Here is a 15,327-nt window from a genome sequence, read left to right on the forward strand (position 1 = left end):
ACAGACAGAACAAATCTCGAGAATTATCAACTGAATGAAAGGACGACAGATGCAGAAGTTACACCGAAGTGTTTCTCCGTCAACTGGCATCAACTTTGGGTCACGATTGAGTACAGGTATGAGTATTTTATCGCGAGCTTCATTCTGTATAACTGCATTTTTTGTCCGCTTATTATTATTTTTTTTGAAAGAAAGAACGCTTTCAGTTACCCCGGTCACGAAGAATAAAGCCGCCGAACGCAAGACAAACATTTTGTCGTTGTTCCGCAATTGAGCTTGCACGTTAACTTCTATATATGTCACGGTTCGTAATTACCATAAAATTTTGCAAACTTTAGCCTTGAATTTCTCCAAGAATTATTGATCCATATCAAACACTCGAAAGTGTGTTTCATCAGATATCCAAACAACTCGAAGTCGTTTAAAAAATGTTCCAACCTCCTTCTCAGTCGGTTTGGATATCTGATGAAACAGACCTTCTCGTGTTTGATATATTACGCACATTTTAATACGTTTTGGGGTGGATTTATTATTTGAACCGCTAGCAATTTCAAGTGTACATGTTTTATTTTAGCAAATATTTTAGACTAAACAACACTCAGTGGCTTAAACATCACGTGCTATTTGACCCGGAAACAAATTTTTCTGAAAGAGACCCCGCCCCTTGCATATTCGTAGCCGCCACGTTCTGAAACAGGCATCTACCAATATATTGAGGTCAGGAGGTCTGAACTGAGTGCTCATTTCCCCGTTGCATTCAGCGTCAAATGTTCAGGCAGGGAAGGGAAGGTTTGGAAACGTTGACGTATACAGGTTTGATTAGTAATGTTTTTTTTTTACTGAAGTTCACGCCGTATTTTTGTTTATACACACTTTAGGACTTTACTAATTCGCAGTGCTACAACAGCGCATTAATCTCGCGTTGGGATCCGGCCGGATCGAAAAAGGAACAACATCAAGTCATCGAGTTCGAGGTAAACTTTGTTTTGATTATATATGTAGTGGAATTAAACCAGAGACAATGCTAATATAAATAAAACTTTACTTCAGTGATATATAAAACTTTTTCCCGACTTGTTTTGGACACTTTCTTTAGGCAGGAGTCTCTGACTGTTTTCAGTTTCAGCATGGCCTGCCTAATTAATGACATATTACGATCTTCATAACTACCAGCTAATTAATTCATTTATTTAATGTTTTTCTACTTTATGTCCGTAGTTCTTTCTATTTCTTAACTAGTCGTAGCTTAGTTAATTTTATTCGAGGACCTCAATCGGCTGGTAAATGACTTTAATTTTGTGATGTTGGTATCCTGATTTTAAAAGAGTATATTATCTGTATTATAACAGAGATTCGCAGCGAGAACAAATAATCAACTTGTCATTTTTAATTTATTAATATTTATACAATATTCAAAAGTGCATCACAACAATACTGAACGGGGCAGAGATTCAGTACTCTCAATAGTCGCCCTTCGGTAATTTTAGAGGGACTTTTTTTCACCAAGAATGAATAACGGTTTGATATATAGAATATATTTTAAGTTGAAAGGATAGGATCTTCTAGTTATCTACGCAGTACGAATACATGCACTGTTCATGCCTCATACATAAATGTGTGGCGAAGCGTATTCTGGGCGTAGCTACAGTAGCCAAAGTCATTAATCACGGGCTTAATAAGAATTTTCGTAATTAGTTTTTTTTAAGGCCGCGGTGGATACGTTGACCATGAATATATTCATTAGGCAAAATATTGGCAGGGGTACCACTTCTAAAATCCTAAAATCACGAGCAGTTCAAAGCCGATTTCGCCAAAACTTAGCAGACGTATTGGAGAATGATCAAAGTGCACTATGATCGTTTTATAATGTGTAGATGGCGTCTTAGGGCAATACAGAAAGTAACTTAAATTAAATTTGTTAAAAACGTGATTTTGTGTCCAGGTTTTCTCCTCCACGAAGACGCAGAGAAATTTGATTTTACCACTGAGTGATCTATTACAACATCTATTGTGTCATATCATAGCCGGATTTTTTAACTTCAAGCTTCTTAAGAAATATTTGCCCTTAAAGGCGCAAAATCTATCATGTTGACACAAAAATGAGTTTTTGTAATTACCACTGGTAGTAATAAAATTGAGCTGATCAAAAAATCCTTACTGCATGTCGCCAGCTACTACTTGCAAAACGCCGCAAGGCCGTGCGTTTTAATATATATGCAGTGAGTTTCAAAGTATTGTTGATTTCTGCGTGCACTTGTCTATGGCCCGTGCAGTAAGATTTTACCAAAATTACCATAATCCAGGTTTGAATTAATCAGCTCCCTCGTGTTTGCTCGGAAAGCCTTCGGAAGCGTAAAAACAAGCACTTTTGTGTCCAAGAATATAGCGCGGACAGACAATTTCACGAGTTGACACGGCAAGATGATAAACTAGGCATATTGTAGATTGTCATATCATGGGCCGAATTTTAAAATAAGCCTTAGAAGGTAAGATTGAAGCCTTTGAATTTTAGATAATGGCAACGATATTTCAACCTATCGTACGTGCATGTCAAAAGTGCTCGCCGACATGCACATGTACAGGTAGTTACATAGTTTTTGTTATTGATTGTTAATTGGTCTTCGTCCATCGAAAATTTCACAATTATTTCAATTTACAAACCTGTGTATGCTTTGCCTGTCTTACGTGTAGCTGAATACGGACATTTAACTTCCACAAGGCCTTTGCGGGAGGGGCTCCCCTTCACCGTACAGCTTACATTTTGAATCAGTATATCTATATAGTTGTTTTTTAGCCTTTAAGGTTTGCTGTTGTTTACAAAAACCAGATGCAGACTTCTGACAAAGAAACTTGCTGCGCTCAAACGGCCTATTTTAGTAATACACAAAAAGTTCGTGCTACGCGAAATAAATCACGTGCGATTATTGAGGCAGAACAGAATATTTTTAGAGAGATTTTCATGAATATTTCGCTTTTTGTCGGTTTTAGTCGTTTGACTTCGTGCATATTATTTAAATAAATACATTCTGATAAGAATCCTGTCCACCGCGGCCTCAACAGCCGAAAGGCCTTATTTTCTTTTGTTTACTATAATAATTATTGTATTGAGCTGAAAAACCCACTTAGGGAGTATCATACCCGCTATATCGACGTTTTATTTTGAAAAAATAAAATAATGTCTTTATATATATAAAAATGCTGAAAGGTTAACAAAGGATAGAAATGTTTCTATAGAACTTTGAAATAGTTTTGCCCACGAAAATGTAGTTGACTGTTGATTTCCGCCTTACAGCGGCTTTGACAGCTGTGCGCCTGTAATTGTTAGAAAGAAAGTAGAAATGACATAAGCTGATCATTCAAAATGCTTGTCAATGCTTGATCAATCAGCAAGAGAACTAAATAAAGCGTGCGTTCGTTTGGTGCACACACGAGAGGACGACAAAAAGGTGCAGATACGGGAGGAGCTCCTTAGGTTTGTACAAGCTGAGAGTATCACAGGACAGGCGCTAGCCGAAAGGGCTATGGCCTGGATATTGACCGCATGCGCGCACAGGGCTATGATGGGGCGGCAATCAAGGCAGGGATTCACAGAGGTGTCCAAGCAATTATCAGGTATCGCGAGAAGGGCGCTTGCCGAGGGGGAGAAACCAAACAACCTGGAGGATACACTAAGATCTCTATCCGAATGTTGCCACCGTGCTTACCATTCTCCTCTCCATGCCAGTGTCCACTGCTACACCAGAGAGATCACTTAGCACCATAAGAAAAGTGAAAACATACGTGCGGTCCACTATGCTGACAGAGCGACTATCATCTCTAGCTCTTATGCGAGCATTCAGGGAGATGCCGATTGACCCCCGAGAGAGTCATCAGCGACTTCTGTGCGAGAAAACCAAGAAGGCTTGCATTTGAGTGATGGTTATAATAGTCATGCACATGATCATGCCAGGCAGTCTTTGTTCATTTTAAATTTTCCTTTTTTAAAATATAACAAACTCCCACAAGGAAAAGGAATCAGCTGTGCAGATTGTTGACTGCCAGGGATAAAACTATTAGGAACACCTGTTCCTACGCGTTGGACGTTGGCAAAGTTTGATATACACTCGATTGCAAAAACGTTGACACCTAAAAAGCATCAACCGTGAACGATGAGACCCAATGGCTTTATGGGTATAAGTGTACTAAATTTATTTGCATAATATTCTGTTCTCGTGCGACGGTTGATGACCAAAATTAGTTGCACGTGGCCAAGAAGTTGCCCAACAAGGGCCAATTTGAGTGATACACAATTCGCGATTTGCCTTAGTTCAAATCAGTCAATGAACTTAAGCAATATTTGGTAGAAAATCATTCGAAAGAATTAAGTCAGCACTGTGTTTTTTATTGCAAAGAATGAGATTGCTAAATTATTGATTATGGAAATGAGGTTATTGCTTAAACACTACCCACGAATCCGTGGGGTCTCATCGTTCACGGTTTATTTTGAGCAGAGCCAGTACAGAGGTTCAAGGCGGGCCAAAATCCCCTACATTTACAAATAACAGCCCTTAAAGTGCACCTAGCCCCCAAAATATTTTTCTCCAAAAATGCTCATATTTTGGTGAGTATCTGCCCGACAATTTCTTTTGATTTGATTAAATCTTCGTTTTACGGAAAATCGCTTAAAAACGCCGCCGTTTTGGTGCACGCCCGAGTATTAAGGAGCATGGGTCTAGTCTGTGACGTCACTTCGAAAACACGACCGACACTTCGCACACTTCACTTGTTTCTTTTAGAAAGTTGCATCAATAGTGGTAATAGTGGTCCGAAATATATCGGCCAGATGTGTTGTAGGAGGTTGCAGTAACGTTAGAAACTTACAGGAAGGAAAATCGCTCCATACGATACCTTTTCAAGGCGATGAGCATCCGAGGCAATGAAACGAAGAAAGAGATGGGTTTAGTGGGCGGGTTTAGTCACAGGGAGCAGAGGAGTTCCTTTTGAATTAATAAATAAAAAACGTCTTACCTCTTTGAAATGCTCTGTTACGTAAATTCTTTCGGTTAAAAAAAAAAAAAAAAAACCATTTGCGAGCACGATTACTTTGTTTTCGCCGTACCGTTTTGCTCCCAGAACGATTCGATCGCCGGACCGCCATTATTTTGAAACGCGTTGACCGCTGACTAGCCGACCCTCTCTCCTCGTACCCAGAGTCTTCAGGCTTTTTGGTCAGCGGGGCAACGCCGGGAAAGCTCTGGGGACATCGAATTTTATTACCGCAGGATTTCTGCGGTAAAACAATGGAAACCGTTACGGAACAGCCAATCAAAAAAATTGAATTTTTTCGATGTCCCCAGAGTCTTCCCGGCGTTGCCCCGCTGACGAAAAAGCCTGAAGACTCTGGGTACGAGATTGCCTCCGCAGAGGCTCCGCTGAGAAAAGTGAGTGCAGGCGTAAAATTCCGTGGAAGGCGACGGCGGGAGCCTCTGCCAGAAACCACGCCCAATATGGCTGCGATCCGGGGGAGTCATTTTGTAACTAGGGTGGTGTGCGTACTTATGTCATAAAAATGGCGGGTGTTTGTGAAATTGTCATGTCGCGCGATGTGGGAGATTTACTCACGAAAACTTACCTACATGCTTAGAAATCGGGGAAAGTTTTTTCCTTTCATGATGACTGTTTAGAAAACGCTTTTATTTTGCTGTGATGCCTTGAATCATCACTACAAGAATGAAATTCAAGTTACACGAGCGACGATCGTGTGGAGATAAAAGAGTGCATGCAAAGGAATGATTTATTGAGGAAACGTCTGCCACCTGAGACCAAACAAAAACTGTCAATTCAGTCTTAAAAGAGACTAGAGCAAGTAAGCTTAATGTTTTAATCAAAGCGTATTTTTTCTATACTCCGAAACGACCAAACTTGATATTTTTATCTTGTAAACAAGTTTTATCAGAAGAAGTTATAATGATCTTTCGGTGATTTAATTAGCATTTAGTTCTCACGGGAAGCTTGTTATTTACTGTGATGAAACAACTGTCTTTCAAAATAAGATTATAAAAGGCTAAAAGGCCTTTCAAGCCCAGAAAAAGCAATTATTTGTTCGTGACTATTGTTCACTTTTACGAAGCAAAATGTACTAAGTCCACTCTCCACGGGTTTCAGGGGGGCTTCGAATACAAACGATTTTGCTTTTTTTCTAGAAATTGTGAGATCTCACCTTAAAATTAACGACTGCAAACTGTAGAGACAAAGTAAATGCTGACTTCGGCCAAGAATGAAACTGTCAAATTTAGAGATGAGCGAGAAATCAATCGATGTACAAGAAAACGACAAGGATGTACAAGAAAACGACATGCTTCTGGCAGAGGTTCGCCGCCAAGTCAACCCGCTCAGCTTTTGCGCCTGCACTCACTTCGTTCAGCGGATACACATAACACCCATCGAAGCTCTGCGGAGGAGAGAGTAGCCGACGCAAATTTCCCTTTCGTAAACGGTCGTTGCCATTTGAAACGGTCGATGCCATTTCTCAGAACGGTCGTTGCCATTTGAAACGGTCGATGCCATTTCGAAAACTAGCCGAGCAGACGACAGCCCTCGTGAATAGCTCGTACGCGGTTGTCACGCTCGGACGTCACTTCCGGGCAGTGTTGTTTACAAGATGGCGGAGCAATCCACGTGCGCGAGAGTTGAGCCAGCTGAACCAGAACCAACCCATTCTTCTTGTGCAGAAACAAAACAAAAATCAATTAAGAAGCCAACGGGGTGAAACTCCTTTATGCAGTCAGTTGCGGTGAGTTTGTTTTGTATTTCCCGAAATATTCAATCATTTTCAGCCTGGATAAAGTGCTTGTTCATCCTTTACATCCGATTACAAGTGATTAAGATTAAGTTATCAGAAATATCAGTGAAAAATAAACCGCATGTAAAATTTTCGTTTATGTCATTAACAAATATGTTATCTATAAGTGTTGCACTTATATTAGTTATTCAATTCTTGTAGGCCTTGAAATTACATTCGATATAAGCTGATACAGTTTCCTCGTTCTTTGTATTATTCCACAGCCAGATGTCAAGGAACAACTTGGAAAGGGGGCAGGAATCGGGCAGGTTTCCAAAGTGGTTGGCAATATGTGGAAGAAATTGCCGACAGACAGACGAAAGGTTAGTTATAAACTTCTAACATTGCGAGTGTTTGTGTATTAACCCTGTCCCATTTCAGTGGACTGCTATGTGGTTTACATGGCTAACTTTGTAAGGACCGAGAGTGTAAATGTTCTCGTCAAACTTTCCAATTAAAAGTATTTTAGGTTATGAATGTTGATCTTGAATCAAGCTGGGACCTCAAGCTGAATGTCAATTTTGTAATATAATGTTCAGACTTGTCATTTTTCCAGAAAGAACTGAAAAATATACCTAGGGGATAGCATGGCCCATTATAATGTACCAATTAATTTACCCTAAATTTTAATTAGAAATAACTTACATGTGACGGATCCAGGTTTTGAGGAAAGGGGGAAGGGGGGGGGGGGGGGTGGGGGCAAGGGGGTATTATCCTCAAAAAGTTATGATAGAGGGTGAAAAAAAACCTGTCTTTGCAATCTGGTTTATATAAAACTAGGGGGGATCATAAATACATGATTGTTCCCTAATATATTTACCCCCTTTTAAAATATCATGCTATGATCTTCATAGGACTGGAAAGATAAAGCACAGAGCTTGAGGGAAGACCTTGCTATGGGAATAGCAGAGATAAAAAAATGTCCAACCTGCAGCACCCAGTTCACAAGGGAGAAGGACTTTAAATACCACGAGAAAGGTTGTCATGAGTGCATTTGCGAGGAATGCAATGAATCGTTTGACCATGAGCAAAAGCTAAAAAGGCATAAAGACAAGAAACATAAAGACAGCTACAAGTGTGATCATTGTCAACAGACTTTTGCTGAGAAACGAAAACTTATAAGACACCAAAAGTCACATGTTTAGTTAACCTATCCTGCATTTAGTGATTTTAATTGGAGATGATTTGAAAGGACTATTGGATCAATCTATAATACATAATTGTTTTTGTTTTGAAATTATTATTATTATTATTATTATTATTATCGATTTTTGAAATTAATTGTGGTCATTGCAGCACATGTACATCATGTTACTGTTCAAACCAAATTTTAAATCATTACAAATGTTGTGTTAGACTTTAACAGGAAAAATGAATTAAAACTTATTTACAATGTCAAAACCTCAATCTTTTTAATAACCTTGTTGTTCAGGGGCAGATCCAAGGAGAGAGGTTTTTAATCTAGGCAATTTGCCTTAAGTGAATTTCCCTCTATGTTAAACATTATGTGAACATTCCATTGTTTATTCACTAAGATTACTCTGTTTTCCTATTTTTTCCTTTGCATGTGCTTTGTCTTGGATTTCATAGTATGGGACCCAGTCTTCTTACTACTTTTAGTGTTTGTTTGTACTGCTTTAGCCAAGTCATGGCTGCGCTTCCTCTTTGAGGTGGCCTCTTGAAGTTGTACTGGTCGCCCTTTTGATACAACCTGACGGCTTCCACTACCACACTTTCGTTTTCTGTTGGGCTGGACTCGGATCTTTTTTCCATTTCCGGTTTTTTTCACCTCACTGGACCCAAAAGTAAAAAGAGCGCTTGCCAAATTAGAATGCATAGATCTAGCAGCGGTTAAGGATGTTATCCTTTTTGCGAACCTGATTACACCTTTAGCCAAATTAAGGTCTCTTGCGCTTTGGAGCTTTTGAATTATTTGTTCACAAGAGTTTCTCAACAATTGTTCAGCATTTGCAATGGAATCATCCTCATCATCATCATTGCTCTGTATTGGTTCAGCAGTGCAGCAGTTTGGCCCTTGTTGTGCTGTTTCCATACTAGTGGATGCCTCTGTTACAAAACCATTAGAACCATCAGTTTGTGATGTTTGTCCAGCATCACTAGAGCGTAATGGCTTATAACAAGCAACAGGAAGTGTCTTTCCTATTGCTAGCCAGGCCAATTTCTGCCTCTCATGTGGATTACTGACTGGAATGAAGTTTATGCAGTCTGCTAGATTTGCCACCCACAGGACATACTGGTGTTTGCATGGGCTCCCGTCTTTACCAACCGTGCAGCTACATATCCCAAGAGTCATGTCCACTGTATAACTGACAAAGAACCAATGAGACACTTCATAAATATCTCAATACAACTGGAATTTTTGTTTTTCAATCTGTAATAGATACATTCTAGACCTTCAACTGGTTGATCCACTAAGATACTGTATTAATGGAAATATTCTTAACAGCAGAGTAAGGGCTTGCTCTTACTCTGCTATAAAAAACTCAATAACCCTGCTAAGAAGGGAAATTTCTAAAGGTACCCCACCCCCTGGATAATATATTACTCATGTTTTGGTCTTCCTTATGCTAAATCAACATCCTTGAAATGCAGCATATGGATGAACTGCAGGAATTATCTCATATGTTATGCATGTTATGTCCCCATGTTTTATGTATTTTTGCTCCAAAGGGGAGGAGCCTAGAAACACTGCCCCCTCCCCCCCCCTCCTTCCCCTATCAAGATAATTTGAATCAGACAATGGGGGAAAGATAGGAAAACAATGCCCACCCACACATGCCCTCTTGTACCACCAGAGCGTTATCTATTGTGACGGCGAAGAAAAAACACTACTGACCTGTGACTGCTATCTGAAGAGCTTCCAACTTTGAATACATTATTGCCAAAGTTCTCTACAGTTGAGATGTAGGCATCAAGATCTTTTTTATCTGGGACTTTAAACCCTGTGCTTCCGTCTTTCCCTTTCCCAAAGAATCGATGTCTGTACGCGCCATCAAAACTCCCATCAGCAATACTAAGGAGCTTATTCTTGTAGTGATCTTCTAGATTAATAGTCAGCTTGTCTAGAAGCCCAACAACATTGTACTCTTTGGTGCGCTGCAGAATTACATCCTTAAGAACCAAAAACTGAGCCTCGGCAAAATTGTTGGTGTGGTTCCCCCTAACAGGCAGTTCAGTTCTAAAGCATAGAGCAAACGATTCTTTGTAATTGTATAGATTTTGCAAATAGCTCACTAGATTTGGGTATTTCTTGCAACGGCCATCATTCAAAAGTTCACTGAAGCAGTTCTCAAAATCTTGTCTTCTCTCGGCATATAAGGACCTCTTGAAAAGGGTGAGAAAATAGGGTCTATCTGCTTGGCTGATACTGTTCTTGCTCTCGTGAAGCCATCTCCAAAGTTGTTGGAGCATGTGGAAGATGCAAAGAAGTAAAACAGATGTTGGCCAAACAGACTTCAGAGCATTTCTTTCCTCTTTACAGTTGTCTGTTAGGATGACTTGGGGGCCTTGTTCCCGACCACGACCATTGAATGCATACTCTGGTAAACAGGACCGAAGCATTTCAAAGCCCTGTTTAAGTGTACGCTCCTGTTCATCACTGGTGATCAAGATGCCAAGTGGAAGTGCTCCAGATACATTGTTTGTGCACATTAAAAACACTTTAAGATTGTGCTCTTCTGTATTAGAAGTAGCATCAACAAAAACCATCTCACCAGACTGCTGCACTTCCTTGTGTACACGCTTCATGAGAGGCGTTACAATAGCAATTATAAGAGGCGTATCATCACCTTCATACATCTGGTGACAAGTAGTAGCTTCAGGGTTGTCTTTCTTGTATTGTTGAAGCCTTTCGGAAAGTCTTTCAAACATCATAACGCCCTGTCCACCATACCTATCCTTACCAAATTGCGTGTAGAGGTAACTAAAGTCCCTTTTTCTCGGCATAACTGCCCGATTGGCTTTTTTCCTGTGAAATTCCAATTCATCCTGACATGACTCTTTGAGTTCTTTCAAGTACTGTGACCTTGCGGTTGCTGGTGCATGCCCACTTTCAAACAACTTCAAAACCCTTTCTGTGCACTCAGGAGAAAGGTCACGGAAATTAGAGGCCTCCAGAGTTTCAAGGGAATGGTTGTGTTCCCACTCTATGTCCACAGAACAACATCCCTCGCTGTCTATTTTGACTATCATCTGAAAGGGGCAATTGGTGTTCTTTACTCTGGCAGATGGGTTCAAGTACAATTTCTGCTGTGGATCTTTACTTGGACTCCAGTTGCGAGTGTTGTGTTGGCATCTATAGTAGTTTTGCAACACATAGCCGCTTGTTGGTGCCTTCTTTGTCTTTAACTTCACTGAGATGCTGTTTATCACTTCATATTCGGATATCCACTGCTCCAGGTTTTCTTTCGTTATATCTTCGGTCAAAAAGTGCACTTTGAACTTTTCTCCATTTCCTGAAATTGCCTTCAGGTAGTAAAATGAATCATCTGGCAGCGAAGCCAGAAAACTCTCCTTTGTAATTTCGGTCGATTCAAAAGATTTACTTTTCGATTCGACTTCTTTTATAGCTGAAGATATTAGATCTTTGAGAAAATTGTCGGGTTTGTCCGCCATTTTGATTTGATAAAAATCGCGATGGTTTGTAGGAAAGCTAGTCACGCATTGCTCTGATTGTCACGCATATCGTCGGAGAGAGTCGGAAATATCGGTTCCTTCTTGACATCGACCTTTACGATGGCATCGACCGTCATGAGAAATGGCATCGACCGTTTCAAATGGCAACGACCGTTGTGAGAAATGGCATCGACCGTTTCAAATGGCAACGACCGTTTACGAAAGGGAAATTTGCGTAGCCGACCGCAGTCGTCCGTTGGACGAAGTCCAACGAAATATCTTGGGAAAGCGAAGCTTTCCGAACGAGGCACGAAGTGCCGAGGCAAAGAAAATGAACTTGCCTTTATTTATTACTTTCGCAGCTTTAGACGACTGTGGTCGGCTAGTCAGCGGTCAACGCGTTTCAAAATAATGGCGGTCCGGCGATCGAATCGTTCTGGGAGCAAAACAATCTCGTACCCAGAGTCTTCAGGCTTTTTGGTCAGCGGGGCAACGCCGGGAAGACTCTGGGGACATCGAATTTTATTACCGCAGGATTTCTGCGGTAAAACAATGGAAACCGTTTCGAAACAGCCAATCAAAAAAATTGAATTTTTTCGATGTCCCCAGAGTCTTCCGGGTGTTGCCCCGCTGACCAAAAAGCCTGAAGACTCTGGGTAAGAGATTGGGAGCAAAACGGTACGGCGAAAACAAAGTAATCGTGCTCGCAAATGGTTTTTTTTTTTTTTTTAACCGAGAGAATTTACGCAACAGAGCATTTCAAAGAGGTAAGACGTTTTTTATTTATTAATTCAAAAGGAACTCCTCTGCTCCCTGTGGTTTAGTGGCTCGGTGGCTCGCCAGTCGCGGTAAGAGTTCAAAGAACGAGTAAGAGCGAGACAGCTTCGCAATTACCACTTTCTCAACAGTTCATACTTCTACGATAGCAGGCAAAAAATTCGCAGAGATACTCACCAAAATATGAATTTTTTTTCGGAGAAAAAATATTGAGGGCTGGTTACACTTTAAAATTAAATTTACTATCAATTACAATTATCAATAGCGTTAGCCGAGGGCCTCGTGGTTCGAGTGCATTTCCGTGGTCCGTAATTTCTTTATATCAGTGCATATTCACAGACCTCTTGTGACAATGGGCTACGTTTCCTGTATATGACGTCACTCAACAGTGAAATCTTGGAATCCGGAACCACTCAACGAGACGGCTTTTTTAAGGTGCTTCAATAAAGCATGATTTTTTTAGATTATCCTCCAAAGACCCAATGCTTTGATCAAACTAAAATTACAGTCCCGCTAAAAATGGAAGATGAAATGCTAATTACTTGAGTGCGGCATTGCGGACTATCGCAAAAAAAAAAAAAACTTTCCTTAAAATTAGCCGTGAAACAGTAAATTTTAAAGCACAAATCTCATGCATGCACCAGAAAACCCTAAGTTGCACAACTTGACCACCGGGAAAAGGTCTTGGATTACTAGTGACATTTAAAATAAGTTATTGAGTTAGTAATCTTCTGTATAAGAGAGTGGACAATAAATATAATATAATTCTCGCCTGTTATTGCTGCAAAATGTCATATAAAGTCTACAAAATATATTGCATCACCTCTCAAACACACATGACATCCTTTCCTCCTCCCACCCCCTTGAATTATTTTGTCCCATTTTTCTCCAGCCCCCACCCCTCCCCCTCCCTGTGGGAAAAATGAGGAACCCCTTGTAATTTGGAACCCTAGGTGTTTCAATACTCTTAAAGCAATCACTTATAAATTTCTGTATTCTTTTAATTTAGGATGATCAACCATCTCTTATCCTTCGGCGGGCATAAGGAAACTACACTGGGCATAAGGAAACTACACTGGAAATATATGATGATTATCATTATAGCAGTGATCCTCGGAAATGATGCAATAGTGTTATTGACGTTCATAATAACATGGATTGGCCATAATGACGAACACGATAATGTTAATGGCGAAGGCGACGGCGATAACGGTAACCATGGAAACAACGATTACATTGACCATGATCATGATAATGGGTTTGACGATGGTAATGATGAGAACGACGCGAACCATGGTGATAACAGTGACGGCAATGACAGCAGTGATGGTGAGGATGACGGCAACGACAATGATGGAAACAACGACGGTAATGGTGACGATGACAGAAACGGCAATGATGAAGATGGCGACGGCGACGATCACAATGATGGAAATGGCAATGTTGCATTCAGTAAGTGAGCTACCTTGATCATGATCGCATTAAGTTTAACATATTATAAAAACCTCAACGTCCAAGAGAACGCTCTGATTACTTTTGTGTGAAGTTTTCACTTTTTTCCCCAAGACTCGAGTTTTCGTAAACAAAACAAATTCATTACCTATTCTGTCCTTGAAATCCGGCAAGTCATTTTACAGTGAAAAAAGTGCAAAATCTCGAAAATGGCCCTCTAAATCTTCCATCTAATTATTCTAACTAAAATTAGTCTTAGTGAGGTATCTTTTTATCTTGTTATAACAGTGTTTGTGAATGGAATCCCTGACGCCTTGTAGACTTGCAAGATTGATTGATTCACCCCGCGGCACAAATCCTATGGTGATACGTCTATATGCCGAACCAACAAAGCTTATTTAAACTAATAGTAGTATTTGAGGATGTGAAACACCCTCGTTAAATGGATAAAGACGATTAGACTGCATCAGTCAACTGAAGATAAAACAGAAGGAGGAAGCTGTTTTCAGATAGCATTTGCTTGCCCACGAAGTCAACGCAAATACTGAAGAACAACTGCAAATCAACTATCGTCTCACGGCCTTGGCTTCCAATGAGTGATCGCAAGGAGAACATTAGAAGGTCTGTAAGGGGCCAGCTTGAACTTTGATCGATAGGGTAGAACCAGCCGAACGTTTTAGCGTTTTGGAGAAAGATACGAGGTTTTAAGGTGGCCCAAGATGACATGCAATTTTTTGCTATAATGTATAGGTTGTTGATGGCCGATAAAACTCTATAGCTGTCGACTATATTCGTTCATTGTCATAGCTATACTGAAATTGTCAAGGTTTGACTTGTTCTCCGGAATAGGCTGAGCGGTAATGGATAGAATTTAACTGTATATATAAATAAACAGCATCTGGCAATTGGGAAGCCGCGGTCAATGTAGCCTCTTACGCCGGCAGACGCTCTTTGGTCTCGTCACGTGACGAACCCAAGGATCGTCTCCGTAGGAGGCTACCGTCCATGGAGCCCAGTCGTAAATGTATTCATTTCCAATACTTGTCAAGAAAACAAATCGATGTTGAAATTCATGAAAAGTTTTTCGACATTTTCTAACAGAAATAAATACATTTAATTCATATTTTATATTTAAAATTTTATACTATTGTTAAGTACTGACAGTTTTATACAATTTAATATAGTGTAATGTAAAGTTTTTTAATAAGATTTTAATTCAGTCACTTAATTTAATATCAGTCCTCAGTGAATTGCAAAATGTGAATTTTTTTATAAACTATCTAAAGTCTTGAAAAATAAAGTACTTCTGCTGTGGCTGAGTTGCTTCATTTGTTTTTACCCGTGCCGGTACATTGAGTTCTGATGATGCACTTGGAAAGTTTGAAGAGCAGTCAACACTGACTTCAAGAAGTTGGCTCTCGGCTTCGCCTACATGTTGAAACTCTAATGTCCCTGGTGCATCATAGCTGTATATGTATAAGCACGCTAACGCATGACTTGACGATCAACGTACGTTAAATATTTTGGCACATTTGTCGATCTACCGTCCTCTGTGAAAGTGACGTGAAATGCATACCACTGTGTGTATTGCCCACAGTTGCACAAGTTGAACGAAATGGCTGAGTCGCAAATTAGCTCAAGTA

At 40.1% G+C, this 15,327-nt stretch overlaps 3 protein-coding genes across 4 annotated transcripts; 2 read left to right on the forward strand and 1 right to left on the reverse strand.

Annotated features, from left to right (window-relative positions):
* The first annotated feature begins 6,458 nt into the window (after nt 1-6,458).
* LOC146474954 (uncharacterized) lies at nt 6,459-8,476 on the forward strand. The gene is made up of 3 exons (XM_085116305.1): nt 6,459-6,772; nt 7,045-7,143; nt 7,675-8,476. Exons 1-3 carry the CDS (start codon nt 6,758-6,760, stop codon nt 7,963-7,965), a joined length of 405 nt encoding a protein of 134 aa, XP_084972431.1. The 5' UTR covers nt 6,459-6,757; the 3' UTR covers nt 7,966-8,476.
* LOC146474955 (uncharacterized) lies at nt 8,370-11,695 on the reverse strand. The gene is made up of 2 exons (XM_085116864.1): nt 9,678-11,695; nt 8,370-9,147 (listed from the first exon to the last, which is right to left on the reverse strand). The coding sequence occupies exons 1-2, from the start codon at nt 11,453-11,455 to the stop codon at nt 8,370-8,372; spliced, it is 2,556 nt and encodes an 851-aa protein (XP_084972990.1). The 5' UTR covers nt 11,456-11,695.
* Nucleotides 11,696-12,781: 1,086 nt separating this feature from the next.
* Nucleotides 12,782-14,693, forward strand: LOC146474956 (uncharacterized). 2 transcript variants are annotated; one of them, XM_085116696.1, is made up of 3 exons: nt 12,787-13,580; nt 13,626-13,684; nt 13,973-14,693. In XM_085116696.1, the coding sequence occupies exons 1-3, from the start codon at nt 13,243-13,245 to the stop codon at nt 14,002-14,004; spliced, it is 429 nt and encodes a 142-aa protein (XP_084972822.1). In that variant the 5' UTR covers nt 12,787-13,242; the 3' UTR covers nt 14,005-14,693. The 2 variants fall into 2 exon arrangements, with proteins under 2 accessions (XP_084972821.1, XP_084972822.1); XM_085116695.1 differs by having other exon boundaries at nt 12,782-13,684.
* The last annotated feature ends 634 nt before the right edge of the window (nt 14,694-15,327 follow it).

This window comes from Pavona decussata, unplaced genomic scaffold (genome assembly GCF_977016875.1).
Source record: "Pavona decussata unplaced genomic scaffold, jaPavDecu1.1 SCAFFOLD_87, whole genome shotgun sequence".
In the NCBI taxonomy this organism is placed as follows: Eukaryota; Metazoa; Cnidaria; class Anthozoa; order Scleractinia; family Agariciidae; genus Pavona; species Pavona decussata.

Coding starts and splice junctions, on each gene's coding strand:
- LOC146474954 (XM_085116305.1), top strand. Junction 7,144..7,674: donor TGCCGACAGACAGACGAAAG/GTTAGTTATAAA, acceptor TGATCTTCATAG/GACTGGAAAGATAAAGCACA.
- LOC146474955 (XM_085116864.1), bottom strand. CDS start 11,455: ATGGCGGACAAACCCGACAATTTTCTCAAAGATCTAATATCTTCAGCT. Junction 9,148..9,677: donor TCTTCAGATAGCAGTCACAG/GTCAGTAGTGTT, acceptor GTTCTTTGTCAG/TTATACAGTGGACATGACTC.
- LOC146474956 (XM_085116695.1), top strand. CDS start 13,243: ATGATCAACCATCTCTTATCCTTCGGCGGGCATAAGGAAACTACACTG. Junction 13,685..13,972: donor AAATGGCAATGTTGCATTCA/GTAAGTGAGCTA, acceptor TTGTTATAACAG/TGTTTGTGAATGGAATCCCT.